Source organism: Tympanuchus pallidicinctus, unplaced genomic scaffold (genome assembly GCF_026119805.1).
Source record: "Tympanuchus pallidicinctus isolate F22 unplaced genomic scaffold, pur_lepc_1.0 scaffold3, whole genome shotgun sequence".
NCBI classification, from domain to species: domain Eukaryota; kingdom Metazoa; phylum Chordata; class Aves; order Galliformes; family Phasianidae; genus Tympanuchus; species Tympanuchus pallidicinctus.
This window is the reverse complement of record NW_026294747.1, coordinates 58,815,941-58,835,348: the sequence shown is the minus strand read 5'-3', so window position 1 is coordinate 58,835,348 and position 19,408 is coordinate 58,815,941. Positions and strand designations below refer to the sequence as shown.

General features: G+C 51.2%; 1 protein-coding gene and 2 long non-coding RNA genes across 3 annotated transcripts in view; all 3 read left to right on the top strand.

The window, feature by feature from the left end:
- The first annotated feature begins 778 nt into the window (after positions 1-778).
- Positions 779-3,528, top strand: LOC128087266 (uncharacterized). The gene is made up of 4 exons (XR_008209732.1): positions 779-1,094; positions 1,194-1,278; positions 3,048-3,211; positions 3,306-3,528. It is a non-coding gene; the product is annotated as an uncharacterized LOC128087266 (long non-coding RNA).
- Positions 3,529-6,870: 3,342 nt separating this feature from the next.
- The window catches only part of LOC128085211 (rho GTPase-activating protein 32-like), a 35,656-nt gene continuing 23,118 nt past the window's right edge, over positions 6,871-19,408 (top strand). The window contains exons 1-2 of the mRNA XM_052692297.1: positions 6,871-7,475; positions 8,144-8,215. Coding sequence (XP_052548257.1) covers positions 7,290-7,475; positions 8,144-8,215 — 258 coding nt within the window. The 5' untranslated portion in view covers positions 6,871-7,289. The remainder of the gene's footprint in view (positions 7,476-8,143; positions 8,216-19,408) is intronic.
- LOC128087263 (uncharacterized) lies at positions 16,511-19,286 on the top strand. Its single transcript, XR_008209726.1, has 6 exons — positions 16,511-16,615; positions 16,805-17,094; positions 17,651-17,788; positions 17,874-18,224; positions 18,404-18,498; positions 19,234-19,286. It is a non-coding gene; the product is annotated as an uncharacterized LOC128087263 (long non-coding RNA).

The following is a 19,408-nucleotide window of genomic DNA, read 5'->3' as shown; positions in this document are numbered from 1 at the left end:
CATCGATGTCCTTTGTGTCGTCATGCCTCACTGCTTCAGGTATCATGCCATAGACTCCTTAGAGTCGGAAGGGACTGTTTGTGATGATCTAGTCTGACTCCCCACAAGGAACAGGGACATCCACAGCTCGATCGGGCTGCCCAGGGCCTGATCCCGCCTCACCTTGGAAGGGACAGGGCATCCACCGCCTCTCTGGGCAGCCTGTTCCACTTCCCAGAATCACAGAATGTCCCGGGTTGGAAGGGACCTCGAGGCCCACGAGTCTCCAGCCCCCCGCCAACGCAGGGCCATCAACCTCCCCGTTTCACAGCAGCCCAGGCTGCCCAGGGCCCCATCCAACCTGGCCTTGAACACCTCCAGGGATGGACGGGGCATCACAGCCTCTCTGGGCAGCTGTTCCAGCACCTCACCGCTCTCACAGCACAGAACTTCCCCCTGACATCCAACCTCAATCTCCCCTCCATCAATTTAAAACCATTTCCCTTTGTCCCTTGCTGTAAAAAGACATTTTCCTTACATCTAACCTAAGTTTTCCCTTCTTCTTTCCTTTAGCTCCCTTTAGGTATCGAAAGGCTGTTACCAGGTCACCTCAGAGCCTTCGCTTCTCCAGGCTGAACAGCCCCAGCTCTCTCAGCCTGTCTTTGGAGGAGAGCTGTTTGATCCCTTGGTTCTGTTTTTTTTTGTGGCCATCCTCTGATGTGATCCAACAGGTCCTTGTCTCTTCTGCACTGAGGACTCTACATCCCGACACAATCTCTAGATGTGGGATTATGCAGAATATGGACTCAGGTAAGGGAAGCCTCTTGACTTCACAGGTCCTACAGGAGCTGATGAGAACTTTAGAAATAAAGTGGGAGCTCCATACTCTGTGGCACCCTCCTTCTTCAGGGAAAGTAGAATGAATCAATCAGATGCTGAAGAAGCACTTGTCAAAATTGGTTTCAGAGACCAAATTACCATGGACAAAGTGTTTGCCTGTAGCCCTTGTCAGAATACAAACCACTCACAGAAAAGGCTTAGGAGTATCACCACACGAAGTGCTGTTTGGGTTGCTGTACTTGGGAATGGTGAGATGCCCGCTCTTGAAACCAAGGGTAAGTTTCTCCAGAACTGTGTACTCGGGTTGTCTGCTGCTCTGTTACCCCTTAAGGGATGTGGGCTGTTGGCTCAAACTCCACCTCTGGAATTTCCAGTGCACTCATCCCGTGTTGGAGACTGGTCCTAATACGCGCCTGGCAGAAATCAAGGCTTCAGCCTGAGTGGGAAGGACTATTTCAGGTACTGCAGTGGATGTTGTCTACCTTGACTTCAGCAATGTTTTGTTTCGGTCTCCTGTGACATCCTGGTAATGAAGCTGAGAAAGTGTGGGATAGAGGAGTGGATGATGAGGTGGGCTGAGAACTGGTTTACTGGCTGAGCTCAGTGGTGGTGATCGGCGGCGCAGAGTGCGGCTGGAGAGCTGTGAGCGGCGGTGCTCCCGGGGGTTGGTGCTGGGTCTGGTTGTGAAGGGGAGATTGTGTTTGTGCTGTAGAAGCTTTGAGTATTTTCTGTCTGTAGTGCTGGCTTTACTGAACTTACAGACCTCTTGTGGAAGAGCTGTTTGCCTTCCACTAAGAAAGTTGCTGAGCAGAGTAGAAAGTTAAAGATTCGGGGTGTTCTGATTGGGGTGGAATTGAGCCAGGCACAAAATAAGGCAAATATGCAGGGTGGAGAGAGAGAGGGAGCTCGGCACAGGACAGAACAAATGTGCACACTCTTGGAAATATGGCCCTCGTATCTCCATGGAGAAGTACAAAACATACCAAAAAGAGCAGGTTGGTAATGGACCTTATATGGAACTACATCATAGCAACAGCGTCAGGGAGATTGTGAGCCTAGACGCTCAACCAGTGAGTGCCAGGAGAGCATTGCCTGCGTCGGGTTCAGAGTACAGAACAGAATGAATTTCTCTGACCGATGTGCAATTTTTCCCTTATTAACAGGGAGCATGTGCCTGTTATTGCAATAACGAATAAACTTTGCTGCTATCAGTAAGACCCTTGCCTAAGCTGAAACTGGTGACTTTGAGTGTTTCTCTCAAGGTCTTGTTCGATATCTTTGTCAATGACCTTGATGAGGGGATATGTTCACCCTTAGCAAGTGCACTGATGAGACAAAGCTGGGAGAGAAGTGGTTGGCACGCCAAGAGGCTGTGCTGCTATTCAGCAAGATCTGGACAGGATGGGGAGCTGGGCAGAAACAAACCAGGTGAGGTGGAACAAAAGCAAGTGTAGAGTCTTGCACCTGGGAAGGAATAACTGCAAATATCAGTAAGCTTAGGATGTGACCGGCTGGAGAGGAGCTCTGCAGAGAAGGACCTGGGGGTGCTGGTGGACAACAGGTCGGCTCTGAGCCAGCAGTGTGTCCTGCTGGCCAAGAAGACCAATGGCATCCTGGGGCGCTTTAAAAGGAGCGCGGCCAGCAGAGCAAGGGAGGTGATCCCCGCTCTCTGCTCTGCCCTGGTCAGGCCTCACCTGCAGTACTGCATCCAGCTCTGGGCTCCCTTCCTGGTACAGAAATGACAAGGATCTCCTGGAGAGAGTCCAACAGAAGGCCAGGAAGATGATAAAAGGCTTGGAGCATCTCCTCGGTATGGAAAGGCTGGGGGACCTGGGTCTGTTCAGCCTTGAGGAAAGAAGACTGAGAGCAGATCTGATTAATGCTTACGTATTTGTTAAGTGTGGGAGTCCAAAGGACACGGCCAACCTCTTGTCAGCGATCTGTGGGGACAGGAGAAGGGGAAATGGCCACAAACTGGAGCACAGGAAGTTCTGCACCAAAATGCAAAGGATCTTCTTCACAGCAAGGGTGATGGAGCGCTGGAACAGGCTGCCCAGGGAGGCTGTGGCTTCTCCTTGTCTGGAGATATTCCAGACTCTCCTGGACGCCCACCTGCGCGGCCCGCTGTAGGGAGCCCGTTTTGCAGGGACTTTAGACTCAATGATCACTGGGGGTCCCCTGCAACCCCAATTCTGTGGTTCTGTAATTTTAATCTTTGCTTCTTGCAGCGATGCAGTGTTTCAGAAGGGAGAAAAGCACGGCAGGCGTAAACTGGATTTCTGTGGTTGGTAAAGCTGTGCTGAGAAGTGGGCTGACACTTGGACCTGGAAATGTGTCTGCAGACTCTGCACCCAGAGGAATGACTTTTCCCTGCAGGTTGGGCTTGTCTAAGGTAGGTCATTGCTAGGTGAGCTTCTGCTTTAAAACATCAAGTTGTACAAATAAGGAAACTTCAAAAGCAAGATTGCCAATTCTTTTTTACATAGGTGATTTTTTCACAAGGAAAGATTTGAAATGCTGTTTGCTAATGGAAGATGGAGAGAGGAAAATCAAGTCAAAGGCACGCTGTGCACAGCCAGCACATAGCATCTGCACCGCTCTCCCCCTGCACAAAGGAGGAGCAGCTCAGCAAGCTTGGCCTGAGCCATGGAAGGCAGCACACAAACATCTGGACCAACCCCAATGGAGCTGGTTCTGCAGGTTGGTTGTCTTCCGCTGTGTGTCTGCCATCCTGTTGCTCTGGGGTAGATTGGTTGATGTTCAGCTCATGGAGTTGAGGTCTGAGTTTAAGTCTGTGGGCATCGTCCAGGAATTGGGGTAGGGTACGAGGCAAGGAAAATTGGGGTAAGAGAATGAGGCTTAGGACCAGGAACCTATTCCATCACTATTAGCTCTTGCTGTTCTCTTTTTGGCTTAGGAATTCAAGTGGGTTTTTTAATGAAGAACAGACTCATTGTGCAGCTTGCGAGTGAATTCATTCACACCTGTTAATTGGCATTCTTCTCTACGTGGAGCTGCAATTGCAATGGATGCTTGTGGTCTGATGTGCAGCCCCCTCTGATGTGCTCAGATGAGCCAAGTTTGCAAGGCCTGGCTCTCGGTTGGTGAGTTGTGCCCAAGGTCAGAGAGGTGACTCTTGTCAGCTTTGAGATGCATCTTCCAGTTGCATGCTGTGTTCTTCCTGTTGCGTTGAGCTCTTGAGCTCCAGCCCTAAGTGAGGATGCAAGCGCTACCACAGAAGGGATGGTTGAGATTGGAAGCGCAGGGCAAAGGGCTGGAGCCAGCAGGAGCAGGGATGTGATCATCCCCCTGTGCTCAGCTCTGATGAGCCCTCACCTTGAGTGCTGTGTTCAGTTCTGGGTCCCTGACTACATGAAAGACATTGGAACCCTGAAATGTGTCCAGAGAAGAGCAGTGAAGCTGTGAGGAGTGTAGAGCACAAGTGTTATGGGGAGGCAGCTGAGGGAATGGGGATTATTTAGTCTGGGGAAGAGGAGGCTCAGGGCAGACCTTATCCCTCTCTACAGTTAGCTGAAGAGAGGTCATGTCGAGGTAGGGCTCATCCTCTTCTCCCATGTAAGCAGCGATAGGACTGGGGGGAACGGCCTCAAGTTGCACGAGGGGAGATTGAGGCTGGATGTTAAGAAACACTTCTCCAAGAAGTGGTCCAATGCTGGAGCGGGCTGCCCAGGTTGGTGATAGAGTTACTGTCCCTGCAGGTGTTCAAGAAACACTAGATGTTGTCCTGAGGGACATAAGGGGCTTAGTGGGAAATGGTGGTGGCAGGTGGACAGTTGGACTGGATGATCTTAGAGATCTTTTCCAACCTTGCTAATTTTATGTTTCCATGAAAGGCATCTGCTGGTGAGAGCTTTGGTGGGTGAGCATCAGGCTGCTGGACAGTAGGCAGCTGTTGTCTGTGCAGACAGCCACATCCACGGAGAGTGGAGTCTTTTTAACCTTAACCTTGTCTTTCGTGTCTCATGTGCAGTAAGGCATGTTGTTATAAAGCACCATCGTAGGGGCAACCTTGGTTTGTGCAGCCACCAGAGCTCTCCCCCATGCTTCTCCCTGTGATGTGTGGCCGTATCGAAGGCCTCGCAGAAGCCTGGGTAGGTGAAGTCAGTTGCTCTTCCTTTCCCCCCCCCGATGCTGGAAATAGCAGGGAAGGGGACTGGGGGACATCCCAGCAGTGGGTTCCTACCTCAGCAGGACTGAATGGCTGTTCTGGTGCATGTATTTTGAGTGAATCTGACACCAGTTAGAGAAATGAGGGGCCTGTGGACAAAAAGAATGTGCCAAGTTTTGCAGTGTAAGGTGTAAGGGGAGAGGTTTAGCAAGGATTTTTTTAGATGAAAATAGTTAATCCCATATTTCCTTTTCATTGTTCTTTCTTTCATCTAGTTCTTGAAAAGTTACCTTTGGATTCTACATTACCATTTATTACTGAAGAGAATACACGTGCACCCCATGCTTTTCATCTGTGCAAAGAATCTTGTAAACGTCTGTGTGTGTGTTTCTTCTTGGCGCTGAGATGAAGCTGTGCGGAACATAGGCTTGGATGTCTTTTCAATCAGATGCAGGGACGTGTAATGCTCATCTTAGATGTCGTGCTGACAAGAAGAGCAGAGAGGTAAATTCTATAACGTTGCATGCTTTTTTTTTTTTTTTTTTTTAATTTTAAATTTTTTTCCAGTCATAACCATGGAACCACAGAAGCGTTACCCAGACAGAAGGAGCCTTTGTCACCTGGACTTCCTACCAATGACACAGGCAGTGGAAGTCAGCATCCCAAGCATCCATGAAACCCCTGCACAGGACTGGTGAGAGTTACCCTGGCGCCGTCCTTTGGCAATCTCAGGTCTCTGTAAGCTCCCAAGCCGTGTCGTAACTCCTCCCGTGGTGCTGACTCAGCTCTCCCAGTCTCTTGTGGGGGAGAGCTGGAGTTGAACTCCTTCCTGCTTCCTGCCTCTGTCCTCCCTGCTTTGCCCATGGCCCAGTGAGCCTCCATCCTTGTTAGTTGTCTTGAATTACTGAGTTGCTGAAGGATTGGGTGGACCAATTAAATTGTTAGCGATGTCTCTAAATGCACGTGTGCACAAAAGCACACTCTAATGCAGTGGTGTGGGGTGTGCTGAAGCATGCCCTCTCAGGTCAGTCTAAGCATACACAGAGTAGACCTGTCTAACAAAACAGGGAATAGACAGTTAAACCCATTCTGTTGGGAAATACTCTCTCCTTCTAAGTACCTTTAGAACGTGAGTTTCTTCAATTAATTACTCAACTCATTTGCTTTTCCTGAATGATCCTAAGTTCTTTTCTCAGGCGACATCTGCACTCTGCTCAGTCCAAGGAGAATCCCTGCCCGCAGATGCAATGACACAGCATGGCTCACAACCTCATTTTTCATTGCTTACTGTTATGGCAGCTGCCATCCATGTCCACCCTGCGTATTCTTAGAGCTCTTCTGGAGTCCATGGGGCAGACTTATGGTTGAACTAAAGGGAATTTTTTTATAATGCTCTAGCTCCAGATGATTATCCCTAGTATCATTGTATCAAAAAAAAAAAAAAAGGCGTTTTGAAGTAGTGCGATATATATTCTGTGCCTCAGAATGTGGCACGTGTGGCATGAGAGAGTTGTGAGGCCACAAGGACTGCCCAGACAGCATGAGAACTGTAAGAGCAGAGAGCTATAGGTGATGCAGCGCTATTGGTGCCACCCACAGGAAGCGGTAGCTGGAACAAAATATGGCCAGAAGAGTGATCAGATTGCGTTTGGTAAGGAACTATTTCATTAGTTGTAGAACTGTGACAAAATGTATATTCAGGATGATGATCAGCATGCCAGGTGCTGGGACCATGCCGAAAGAGAAATGGTCTGAAAACGTCGGTGCAATTTGCAATATATCCCCTTCCACAAAGCCTTCAGATCCAGGGACGGCCTGAGGCCAGTCGTACGAGGCTGCACAGGAGCAAGCGCTGGGTCCTGCGCTGTGGTCATGACAACCACATGGCAGCTTGTGCAGGATTGGGCTGAGGTAGAATTCCAACGGCCTGCTGATTCTAGAATGTTGGGTGTTGGGTGTTGGAATCTTCTGGTCCTGTGACATGGTCTTGCCTCCCCACCCTGTCGTCATGGCGGAGCAGCCTGGTGGCCCTTAGTGATGTCACAAGAGGCTGGAATGAGGGGAGGAGCAGTGCGTGCTGCGTCCCTTCATTGGAGCGCTTGAGCTCTGCGTGAGTAGCTCGCTTGTTGCCCTTGTGCAGCGACTGAGTGCCTTCATTTTCACCCCTTGTGTCTTGTGCAGCATCTTGTAGGTAAGCTGAGACAGGGCGTGGGATAGAGGGGTGGGCAGTGAGCTATTGAAAACTGCTGGCTGGTGGAGCTCCTAGCAGCTCACACTGCTTACTCTTGTCCATCAGACGTAACTTTCAGCCAGTACCTGCATTCCCAAGCGATCCACAAAGATGGCATTTGTCCCATGGCTTTTCCCTTGTCATCTTTGCTCCATTGTGCAAGCTCACAGACCTGTTCCTTCTCTCTCCTCTACCCGCTCCCTTGGTGCAGCTTTCTCTCGTGGAAGCACAGAGCAAAGTGACAAGAAACAGCTGCGAGTTCAAGGAATTGTCTACCTTGTTCTGATCTCCTGCCAGGTACGTGCCACGCTTTGTCCCCCCACGTGGTTGACCAGCACTGTGTCGCACCATGTTTGGTAACACAGCCTCACCCAGCTTTGATGGGACACTGGTCCCGTGTGGGTTTTTTCCACTTCCCCTCCAGCTCCGCCCTCAAGAGGATGCTGTGTGTGGTGCTGTGACCAGCTGGTCTGAAGGAAACCAATCCCTTAGGCAAAGAGTGCTAGCCCCAGTTTGTGCAGAGCTGCACAGCATGACCCAGGGACACAAGCACACGTGCTTTGGCTGCGTGAGTGTGCCCGGCAGCTGTAGGGAGCACAGCAGAGATGTGAGCAGAGGAAATCCATGTGCGAGGCTGCGGCCAGCGCTGGACGTGAGGCTGGTGGGAGCCAGGGGCTGGGGAGCAGATCCACCCCCAGCAGTGACTCCTCTCACTGCCCTGCTGCTGTGCTGTCGGAGTGCTCTGAGCACCTGCTGCTTTGTGCCAGTCCCCGTCTGCTAGCAGAGGGACAGCCACTTGGTCAAATGCTGCCCAGTAGGCTCTCTCGTTTGATTTGACTGAACAAAGTGGCTGTTTCTAGAACACCTGCCTATGCCAGTGGGTAACTGAGGGTAGTTCTGAGGAAGTCTCTCAATAGCGTGGTGTGTGACCAGAGAAAATATGAGCGTGTTTCTTTTCATTCCAGCTTGTCGTGCCTGCTGTGATGGGCGTCGCGTGCAGCGAGATCAGCTGTGGGCCTGACATGGCACGGATGGAGGTAGAGTGTGGAGCTCTGATTGGTCTTTGTTCCCTAACGTGAGCCAGCAGAGTGAGCTGCAGATGTGCTCTCCTGCTTTTCAAGAGAGAACGAATCCTTGTGGCTCTATCGGTGTCACTGAAAAGCTGCCTTAAAAGCTTCAGGTCCTTGCGGCAGGCATCTAGATGGCTGTGGAAGTCATAGTACCAACAGAATCAGATCCGGCATTGTAAACGTGCACAAGCATTTTCCCCATCCTGCCTGGATGTTGTCACCCACAGACAAAGTGCTGTTCTCATATTCAGCAAGTTCAAGGAAGGTGGCACTTGTAATGAGCCAAGGATTGGGTCAGTGGACCGGCTGCTGTGTCCAGTCCACGGCTGAGGTCTCCAGGCAATGGGTGACAGGAAGTGAGCAGACTCTTACGCTCCTCTTTGGGAAGGCAGTAGTGCAAGCATGGCAAGTTTATAAAACTGCTGGAGCCGTCTCGGTTGTGGAGTTTGTCCTCTCAGTCTGGGTAGAGAGAGATGCATCTTTGCACTGCATGGCGATAGTGCTGCGCACTGGAAAGAGAAACAGCTGTTATTAGACTTGCAGTTTCTTGTTAAGCGCTCGTGATAAGGACGGAGTGCACTTCCTGCAGCCTTCTCTGCCGATGTGCTCCTCACCCTGAAATCCTCCTTGCAGCCCTCAGCTCCTCACCGTGGCCTGTGCTCTGTGTTTCAGGCTGAGAACAACGGGAAGCCCCTGCTGGTCCGTGAGGAGTCATCTCTTAATATCCCAGCTATTGCTGCTGCCCACGTTATTAAGAGATACGTTGCCCAGGCACCGGGTGAACTCTCCTTGGAGGTAAGCAGTTAAAGGCGTTCCTAGTTGTCCTGTACAGAAGAGTATAACATGTGAAGCTATCAGGAATATTCTCAGACACCTGCAGAATGTTTGGTGAGGTGAAGCCCAGAAGATTCAGTTCCAGATCAGACTTGCACTGGGTTGGATGCAGGGAGGAGTTCAGCCATCTCTAAAATATAGCTCTATTTTGCATTTGGATCTTCTGATCCAAGAGCTACTGCCCAGTGTGGTAGCCTGGTCTCTGAGCAATGGCAGAGCAGTGTATGGAGTGTGCAGATCTGTTCAGGATCTGTTCCGCTGACTTATGCCTGCGGTTTAATTGGAGCTCTCCCTTTGGCAAAGAGCCTGCTGCTTCTGAGAACCATTTCATACTGAACAGCTGAATTCTGTATGTTGTGTATTGGAGTGACTCTTCTACCTCCACGTTCAGTTGCACAACGGCAAATGCCTGAAGAGCTGCACTGGTGCAATGGCTCTCAAGCTTGACGATATTGGGCAGTGCAGAAGAATGCAGTCATTTGAGCTGCGCTTTCCTCCCAGCCATGCTGAAGCTGGGATTGACGTGGCAATCTCTTGCAGGTGGGAGACCTCGTGTGCGTCATCGATATGCCGCCTCAGGAGCTGAGCCCCCGCTGGAGAGGCAAGCACGGCTTTCAGGTAGGCCCAAGCTTCAGACGTGAGAGCGCAACTTCGGTCGAGGCAGGAATCTCAGCTTAGAGCTGCCCTGCCTGCACAGCATGGCTCCACATGGAAAATGGTTTCCTTGTGCTGGTGTCAGAGGACTTTCCCTTTTGCTGTGGGCTTAGGCCAGAGCTGAAAGTTGGTCTTTGTAGGAAACTGCCTCCTCAGTTAACTTAGAAAGAAGAGCCCTCACGGCGTGCATCAGGTCACGGCCACTGAACCGCACCTTTGGAAATGCAGCAGCTAGGACACGTGTTTCAGTGTCTCTGAGCACTTGTGCTTGCACCCATGCAGAAGGTGAAGTCAGCGTCTTTTAGGAAGTCGCTGCCTGTCAGCTGAGATGAGGCAGGGTAACAGAGCCTCTGCGCGCTTGCTGCTGCTGCTGGCTGCAGAACGCTGGGTAGCTCAGAGCTGGGGATGGCAGCTGCATCTCAGTCAGCAAGCAGAAAGTTCATAGGCTGTGCCAACTCAGATCTAGCTGCATCAATCTATCATAATATATAGCTTCTGTATGAAGTCTTTCCCTTCGGGCACGCTTGAGATTTAGGGGTGCATAGCATACTTGTCCTTTCCCCGCTCCATACACAGTTTTATGGATATTTGCCTGCCAATTTGGAATAATTATTAATTTTAAGCAGGCCATTTTTTGGTTGGATTGTCTTACGGAGCATCCGGCAGGCACGTGATGAGGAAAATGTGATGTTTGAACAGTTCAGGCCTGAGAAACGCTGCCTTCAGTATTGCACGTCTCTTCTTCCTCTTGTTACAGGTTGGATTTTTCCCTGGTGAGTGTGTGGAGCTCATTAACGGAAAAATCCCGGAGTCTCTCATCAATTCAGTGCCAAAGCCAGGTACGATGATACATTTGATGGTGCAGGGAAGCAAAATGGAGTCTTTTTTGGGTGTGTTCCATGTTTAATACCTCCCTTATCCTTCCCCCCTTATCCTCTGTGCTGATAATCCTTCCTGCGTAGCACGGGGCGCATGGCTGGTGTTTTGTAGGCAGTGAGAATGAGGGAAGGCCAAGGCAGTTCTCCGGCAAGTCCGTACGAGGCTGAGAACAGCCAGCGTCCCTGGTGGACAGATAGAGGTCTGGTTGTGCTAGTGACACGCTTGATCAGAACGTGGCTTTTCAAGAGGGTCCTTAATGCCCAGGTTGAGCAAGCTAAGCAAGAGGAGTGCATTCAACTCCATCAGAACGTGCAGAGATTTGGCCCAGTCCTCCTGTGTTTTATGACTGGAGTTGGGGAAATCCTAGAATCCTTGTAGAATGGCTTGGCATGGAAGGGAGCTCGAGGATCATCAAGCTCCAAGCCCCCTTGCCTCAAGCTGGGCTGCCAACCAAGCTCCACGTTTAAAGTGGGACTGGACCAGGCTGCCCAGGGCCCCATCCAGTCTGGCCTTGGACTCATCCAGGGTTGGGGAAAATCCATTTTGGTACGCACTTGCTCATCATGTTCTTCCCGTTTTGAGGTGCTCTGTAGAACGTGTTGTGCTCGGCCTCGTCCAACGGAGCCAAACCTGAGATGAACTGGTTTCTTCCTTTTGTTGTGCAGTGCCAAAGAAGCGCGGCAAGCTCCTCACCTTCCTTCGTTCCGTGGTGAAGGCCCGCCCAAAGCAACGGAAAGAGCGGGAGGTGGAGAAGGAGAGGGTGTTCGGCCGTGACCTGGGAGAGCATCTTCTTCACTCTGGTCGTGATGGTAAGGGACAGCCCATTCCTGAGAGCTTCCCTGTTTGAGAACCTAACGATGAAAGGGAGATGGTATCTAGCAAGGGGCAGCTTGATACCTGTGGAGACACAAGTAATGGGAGTTGATGTCTGAAAGATGAAGTGAGGCTAATGCTCCCAAGAGACAAGCACGTTTGTATTTGCTTCAGCCAAGCCCGGCTGGGCTTAGTGGATGGGATGTGACGGGAGCGCAGCCTGAGGCAGGACTTGACTAAGGAGCTCCAGTAACCGCCGGCACGTGTTCTTTAGTCCCCCAGGTCCTCCAGAGCTGCGCCGAGTTCATCGAGCAGCATGGCGTGGTGCAGGGGATATACCGCCTGTCCGGCGTGGCGTCCAACGTCCAGAGACTGCGGTAAGAGTGCTGCGACTGACAGACACAGCTGCCAGCAGGGGCACGTGCCCTGTTGCGGGCGTTCAGAGGCCTGCGGGCAATGCCTTAGCACAGAGAAAAGGTCTCCTTTGGGAACATCCCATCCAGCACGGCTGACGTGGTGCTGGTGGCCGAGTGTTTGTGTTCTCCTGTACATCAGGAAGCCCTTCCAACTCTTGATTGCATTGGGTGTGGCTTTTGACTTGCTTTCCTCTTTCTCAACCGCTTTCGTGTCCTTCTCTGCAGCCAGGAATTTGAGTCTGAGCAGGTTCCTGAGCTAACCGTCCGCGACGTTCACAGCGCGAGCTCCCTCTGCAAAATGTACTTCAGGGAGCTCCCGACCCCCCTGCTGACCGACCAGCTGTACGACAAGTTCTCGGTAAGCACGAGGCAACGCCTTTCCTTTCCCTCTTCGCTGGGCCTCTTGGGAGATGGCTGCAGCAGTGCCCCGGCTCTGAGGCCCTTCTTCTGTTAGCCCCATGGGGTTTACTCGCATGTCTTTGCCACATCCTGCATCGTGCTGATGCTGCTTCTGGTGGCCCCAGGAGGTGGTTATTTCCATATTCACAGTGCTTGCGAGAATTCCTGTGTTGTTTGTTTGTTTGTTTGTTTTTTGCTATTCCCCAGCTATTTCTGGAACAGGAAGGGGATTAATAGCCAAGCGTACTTGGAGATGAATGCCCCCTGCGAGGAGCTGAGCTGCCCAACCAGGCTGTAAACCGGCCCGGTGCTTGGACTCCTTGGCCGTGGTGGCACCAGCTGCGTGCCGCTATGTTTGCCAGATGCCTCTGGGGAGGCCTAAAATCTTTCTCAGTGCTGACCAGCAGCGCGCTGTGCCCATGGTTCCCGACCCTGCGGCAGGTATCTCGCCTGATTTGTGTCTCAATCCCTTTCTGCCCTTTTCCAGGATGCTGTTGGTGCCACTATGGAGGAGGAGCGGCTGGTCAGAATGCGGGACGTCATCCAGCAGCTGCCCGCTCCTCACTACAGGTCAGTGCTGCCCTCAGCCTGCTGAGCTCAGCCCTGCTGCACTTCAGAGGGCAATGGTGCGATTCCAGGCTTTGTCTCACGTGAGCAACACGATGCCTGGGTATGTTGAAGCGGTTGAAGGCTGCACCGGTTTAATTTACAGGGTTAATTTATTGGGTCAGTTCCTGGGCACGGGGGTAGGCTTGATGCAGCTGATGGCTGTGGCTGTGCTGTGCTGGTGCTGGGTGCTGCAGCGTGGCACTTGGTCAAGTTGGATCTACTTCATCTTCAGCATCAGTAGCAGTAATAACAACTAGTGTGAATTGAGGTTTGCTTGGTGTGTGGCAGCACGGCATGCTGGCTGGTGCTGAACATTTGCCTCTCTTGTTTCCCAGGACCCTGGTGTTCCTGATGAGACACTTGGCCTGTCTTGCTGCAAACAGCTCTGTCACCAACATGCACGCTAAGAACTTAGCCATTGTGTGGGCTCCAAACCTCCTAAGGTAAACTTCTTTTTCCGTTTCAACAGAACGCTTACATCTGTTCTCCAGTAGAATAAAGCAGTCCTCCCTTCTTCTGCACCACATGTGCTTTTCTCCTGTAAAATGTGCAGTGAGTGGCTGACAGCAGAGCAGGAGCCTGGACTGTTCTCCCACCCCGCATGGTCACAATTTCTAGCTGAGCATTGCTGCTCTCTTGTTTAGATGGGACTGGTGTGTCCTTGATCAGCCAGGAGAACTTCTTCAGTGGCATCTCTTATATGCCCGCTGCGGAAGTCTCCTGAGAACAAATGTGACAGCTTTGGGCTGCAGTAATTCAGACCTGGGGAAGCGATCTTGGCTGAATGACTTCTAAAACCTGCCTTTTCTACAGATCACAGCAGAGCGAGTCTGCCTGCGCCAGCGGGAGAGCTGCCTGCACGGAACTGCAGACGCAGTCGGCCGTGGTGGAATTCATCATCGACCACGCAGACGTCCTCTTCTGCTCCACATCCGGATCGGACATTGCAGATGGAGCAGGTGAGTGTCTTCCTCCATTAGCTTTATCTTGGTCAGACACCTGGATCAAATGCAGGCCTTTTCCAAGTCCTTTGAAATACACTTTTCCTGTCGAGGGAACAGCAGACTTCTGGGCTTAGATTGGAATCTGGCGTCCAGTTGCTGGATGCTGAGAATGTGCAAGCCCAAACTTGACAAGGAGAAAAAACCATCACTGTCATTATGATGTTTTGCAAGCAGGGGAAGCTTGATTAATGTGTGGCAGCGGAGCTTTCTCAGTTCCCTGCCCCCATTTTCTAGGGTTTTTGTTTGCCTGTTTCGATACAGGGAGCTGCTCTTAATGATGACTGCGTCCTTTGCCATAGACACACCTCTGAGCACATGGTTGTTTTGAGCTGCTCTTCTTCCAGTGGCTCGGTTAAGCAAGTCTGAGGAAAACACAGCAGCTCCCCCGGACCTGCGATGGCTGTGCTGCCGCTTTCTGATCCTGGCTCTCACCTGTGGTTTTCCCTTCCAGGGCACAGTTCTGTCTCAGGGCCCCAGTCTGTGCGGACCTCTTACCCTGCCACAGAGCTGCTCAGCCTGGAGGAGGCGCAGGCACGGAGGCGAGGCCACAGCAGCTCTCCTGTCGTTGTGACAGAGAGCAGTGACATAGAGGTGGAAGAAGGCCCCACAGCTGTACGGGGCAAATTCCACACAGTCATCGACTTTCCACCTGAAAGGTAAAGAGGACTTTGTTTTCCAGCAGCTATCATCACTGTTTGGGTGGGTTGTGTTTGTTCTGTCTCCATTATTTCTAGTGCCTAAACTTGTGGAAATTAGATTTAATGAATGGTGCCTGAAGTGTTGCAGTGAATCTCCCCTCCCTTTGGACTGTGAGATTCAACTAACATTGAGTTGCCCGCCGGGCTCAGTTTAGCCTCACAACGGTGCCGTTCCTTCCTTGCTGGGCAGGCAGTGACGAGATGCACAAAGCCACGCTGACGTCTACCCTGGCCTGTGCTGGCTGTACCTGGAAACGTTGGGGTTTTCCAGATTTCAGAGCCTCGTGCCTGAATCCAGTTCTGGTTCTCCTCTACGCAGAGCTGTTGGTCAGACCTGCTGACCCTAGAAACTAGACATGGCAGTGAAATGGGCTGATGAGCTGTCAGTGTCAGAGTCAGAGATGCTTTTGAAGTTCCTTTATGGCTGTGCAATTGCTCAGCCAGCAGTTATGCCTGCCTACTCAATCAAAGCCACCCTTTGATGCTGTCCTGTACAGGTGTGGAGCCTGTGGACCTCACATGCTCTGCATCTTGCTTGACACAGTTGAGGGGAATTTAGCCAGCAAGACTTCAGGGCTGAGCTATAGGAATGGAACCATCCTCAACTGCTTGAAATGGAGCGAGTTTCTAAGCTGTGTTTCAGCAGGAACCAGGCGGTGCTAGGAACAAGCAACTGTTGGCACGAGCTCAGTGCAGCTCTTCCCTCACCCTGCGCCACGCACGACTCACACCATTCCCTGTTTTCTCTCTCCAGACCAAGTCTACCCAGCAAGATAAAGGAATCACCAGCTGACTGTTGCTGTTCCTGCTTCAGCCTGGGGAAACCATCGTCTGGGGCCAAACGCCAGCCACAGCACCATCCCAGGGAGCCCTCAGAAATAGAAATCGTAGTGCTGGCAGGTAAGGGTGCAAATCCAGCTTTCAACGCCTTGCTTTTCAGCAACATAGAATTCTTGCTGTTGGTGGGCTTGTATCTACTTCCAGCGTTCCAACCCATACCTAACACCTTTAGTTCTCCCCTGATCAAGAACCCCTTTTGTAATTCAGCTTGTGAAAGTTTGGCACTAACCCCTGTGTATCCTTCCTAGATGAACTGAGCCCTTGTCCACCCAGAAGAGCCGGAGAAAGCAGCGAAGCTGGGCTGTGTGCTTCCACCAATGGAGAGCTCTTGGGAAGCACAAATGGCTGCGGATCACGTGACAGCCTTGCACGTAACAACAGTGATGGAGAGAGGGAGCTCATCCAAGTTGAAGCCCTCATTTCTCCTGGCTGTGCTGAAGATGCTGACCTGTGCCCACCAGGCACCGCAGTCACCAGCCTGGACTGTGACCCGGCACCTTTGCAGTGCAGCCCAGCCCAAGTACAGTCCGAGTGCCCGGACAGCAACACCTCTGTGCAGGAGCAGGTCAGCATCAGCGAGGAGGAGCAGCAGAGCCTCTTGGAGGGGGGCGTGCAATCAGGCCTCCAGTCCCAGGCACCGTGCAGCATCTCTGAGAGCTCTGAGCCACTCTCTACGTGATCTTTCCATCCAAGAGAGGACGATTTCCATCTTTACCTGGACCTCTCACGCCCTCCTGTGTTTTCCTTTAATAATAAAAGCGCACTTATACTCACTCAACGCCTTGAGTGCCTGTGGAGTCTTCATTCACGAGGACTGGGATGAATGCGGCACACAGCAAGGCACCTCTGCTGGCAACGCTGAGGCTGCAGGGTGCACGAAGCAGAGCTCTGGGTTATTTCCCATTCTGTCTGGCTTTGGGATGTCTGCAGGTCCCAGTTGGTACGGTAGCAAATAATCTCTAGCATCCTGGATTCTGCTCGTGGTGACCCCAAGCTTCCTGGCGGTGGCTTTGTGATGCCTTTCAGGGCTTTTGGATGCACTGTGATGCCTTGGCTGCTCCCTAGCACCTCTCTCCTCCGGCAGCGTCCATTCCTTGAAGGAATCAGCACCTGGCTGTTGGTGTTCCTGTTTCAGCCTGGGAAAACCATCTTCTGTGGCCAAACGCCAACTGCAGTGCAATGCCAGGGAGCCTGCAGAAATGCAAGTCGTAGTGCTGGCAGGTAAGAGTGCAAATCCTGCTTCCAAAGCTCTGCTTTCCAGCAACATAGAATGCATGCTGTCACTGGGCTTGATTGCCCTTCTAGCGTTCCAGCCCATACCTGACACCTTCAGTTCTCCCCTGATCAAGAACCACTTTTGTAATTCAGCCTGGGAGAGTTTGACACCAACCCCTGTTCATTCTTTTATAGGTGATTCGTGCTCTTGTCAACCGAGCAGAGCCAGAGCATGTAGTGATGCTGGGCTGTGTGCTTCCACCAATGGAGAGCTCTTGGGAGGCACAAATGGCTGCGGTTCAGCTGACAGCCTGCCGCATAACAACAGTGATGGAAAGAAGGAGCTGATCCAAGTTGAAGCCCTCATTTCTCCCGGCTGACACAAAACTGGGCAGAGTGGCTGACACAGCAAAAGGCTGTGCTGCCTTCCAGCGAGACCTGGAGAGTTGGGTGGGGAGAAACGGAATGAGAAAGAACAAGGGCAGGTGTGGAGTCTTGCATCTGGGCAAGAGCAACCTGATTACCAGTATAGGTTGGGGGCTGAGCTCTTGGAGAGCAGCGTAGGAGAAAGGGATCAGGGGATCCTGGTGGGCGGTAGGAGGAGCATGAGCCAGCACTGTGCTCTCGTGGCCAAGAGGGCATCGTGGGGTGTATGAGGAAGAGTACGGATAGGAGGTGGAGAGGTGCTCTTTCCCCTCTACTCTGCCCTGATGAGTGGAGCATCTCCCTGTGAGGAAAGGCTGAGAAAGCTGGGTCTCTTTAGCTTGGAGGAGACTGAGGGGTGACCTCGTTGATGTTTATAAATGTGTGAATAGTGAGCGTGAGGAGGATGAAGGCAAGCTCTTCTCAGTGACATCCAGTGATAGGACAAGGGGCAATGTGTGCAAGCTGGAGCATAGGGGGTCCCACATAAATAAGAGGAACAACTTCTTCACGGCAAGGGTAACAGAACACTGGGATGGGCTGCCCAAAGAGGTTGTGGGATCTCCTGTGGAGACATTCAGCAGCTACCTGGACATGTTCCTGTGTGCCCTAATCTAGGTGATCCTGCCCCAGCAGGGGGATTGGACGAGGTGATCTTTGGAGGTCCCTTCCAATTCCTGACATTCTGTGATTCTGTGCAAAGTTGGTTCACGGTAGTACTTTTGCTGCTGGGAAATAGGAGCGCTGATCTTTGGGGTAAGTTCAGCAAGGTGGACTCCCCTAAGCTGATACTGACTTCATCCTATAGCGTTGACTTCTGTCGTGATTTATTCCATGCCAGAAGTTCCGGATGCTGTCAGGAGTTATTCAAGCCCATTGGTGTTAATTTGATCCTGGACTGGCTGCTGCTTGACATGCTGTCTGCACAGAGGTAACACATGCATTAATTTGTTTCCTGTCCTCTGCTGTTTTGTCTCTTGTTTTTAGTTAATGCTGAAAACCCACCTACGGCTGTGGTTGGGAAATTGGTTCACTTGCTCGATCGGACCCAGATTTTCAGGAGGAGCTGGAGCTAATGAAACTGTGTGAGGAAGCTGTGACCTTGATCCGATCTAATCAACAGCTTGAAAATGACCTCAATCTCATGGACCTCAAGATTGGACTGCTAGTGAAGAACAGAATGACACTGCAGGTAGGAAATGCAGTGCTGGGAGACGAGCAGAGTGAATTGAGGCCAATGGCAGTTAGCATGAGGACCTTCTGAGCCTGGATCTCACTTACTCAGATGCAGTGGGAAGTATTTCCCCCCGAGTTACAGGTTTTCCTCCCAGTAAGTTCCTAACTGTTCCACTTATTACTATGTATCCCTAGAAAGAGAACTGCAGCAGAAACATCAAGGCTTCAAGTGTTTTAAAAACAAAGCACCAGAAAAAAACCCACTCGGGACCAAGGGAAAGCAATAGATGGTATGCTTGAAGGCTCTGAGAACTGTTTGTCTCTTCACTTGTGGTTACGTGAGTCGTGGACTTGCACACCTTAATTTCTTCTCACGTTTTGTGTGCTGTATCAGAAGGGGGAGGTGATTTTGGAGCAGGAAATGTGCTCAGACTGCTTGGTGTTGGTTGGCTGATGGAAGCCCCCTCTGTCACTTTGCTGACGATTGATTGCACACAAGAACAACGTTGCTGATACAGCGGTGCCTTTTTTTAACTCAAGCTGAAGTTACAGTCACCTTTTCCTTTGGTCCTGAATAGCGTGGCGCTAGGCTTGACCTTGTGTAAAATCTGAACCATGGCAGCAGTGAAGTACAGTTCCAAAGGAGGCTCCAGCTCTTGGGCTGATGCTGGCAGCAAAAAGTATCATAGTTATCAGAGCAGTGGAGGCAGGGAGTCAGCAAAATGGAAACAGGGCTTGGGGCTTCAAGCACAGTTGAGAAAGAAAGGCATTTTCAAGCATCTTCAGAACGCTATCAGCTGTGACAGTAGTCCCTGCTCAAAGCAATTAGTCCTTGTAGGTTCTCAACCAATTCTGGAATGTGGGGACAAGACAGAAATCGCTGCTACAACAGATAATGTTTCACTTCATGATCTCCTGATGTACCTTGACTGCCTTATCCACACAAAAGGAAGTGCTATCGTGCAGCTTTTTCCCATATTGCGTGTTATTTAAATGTGGAATCTGTCCCTCTGTGTTCTTTGCAGGATGTTGTTTCTCATAGCAAAAATCTTAGCAAGGAGAACAAGGAACAGCTCTGCAGCTCTGTGACGTGATGACGCTGAACGAGCAAAAGGGAGGTTTGAAAGCTTTGAGCAAAGAGGAGAGGGAAAAGCTGGAAGCCTATCAGCATCTTTTCTACTTGAGGTATGCAGCTTTCCA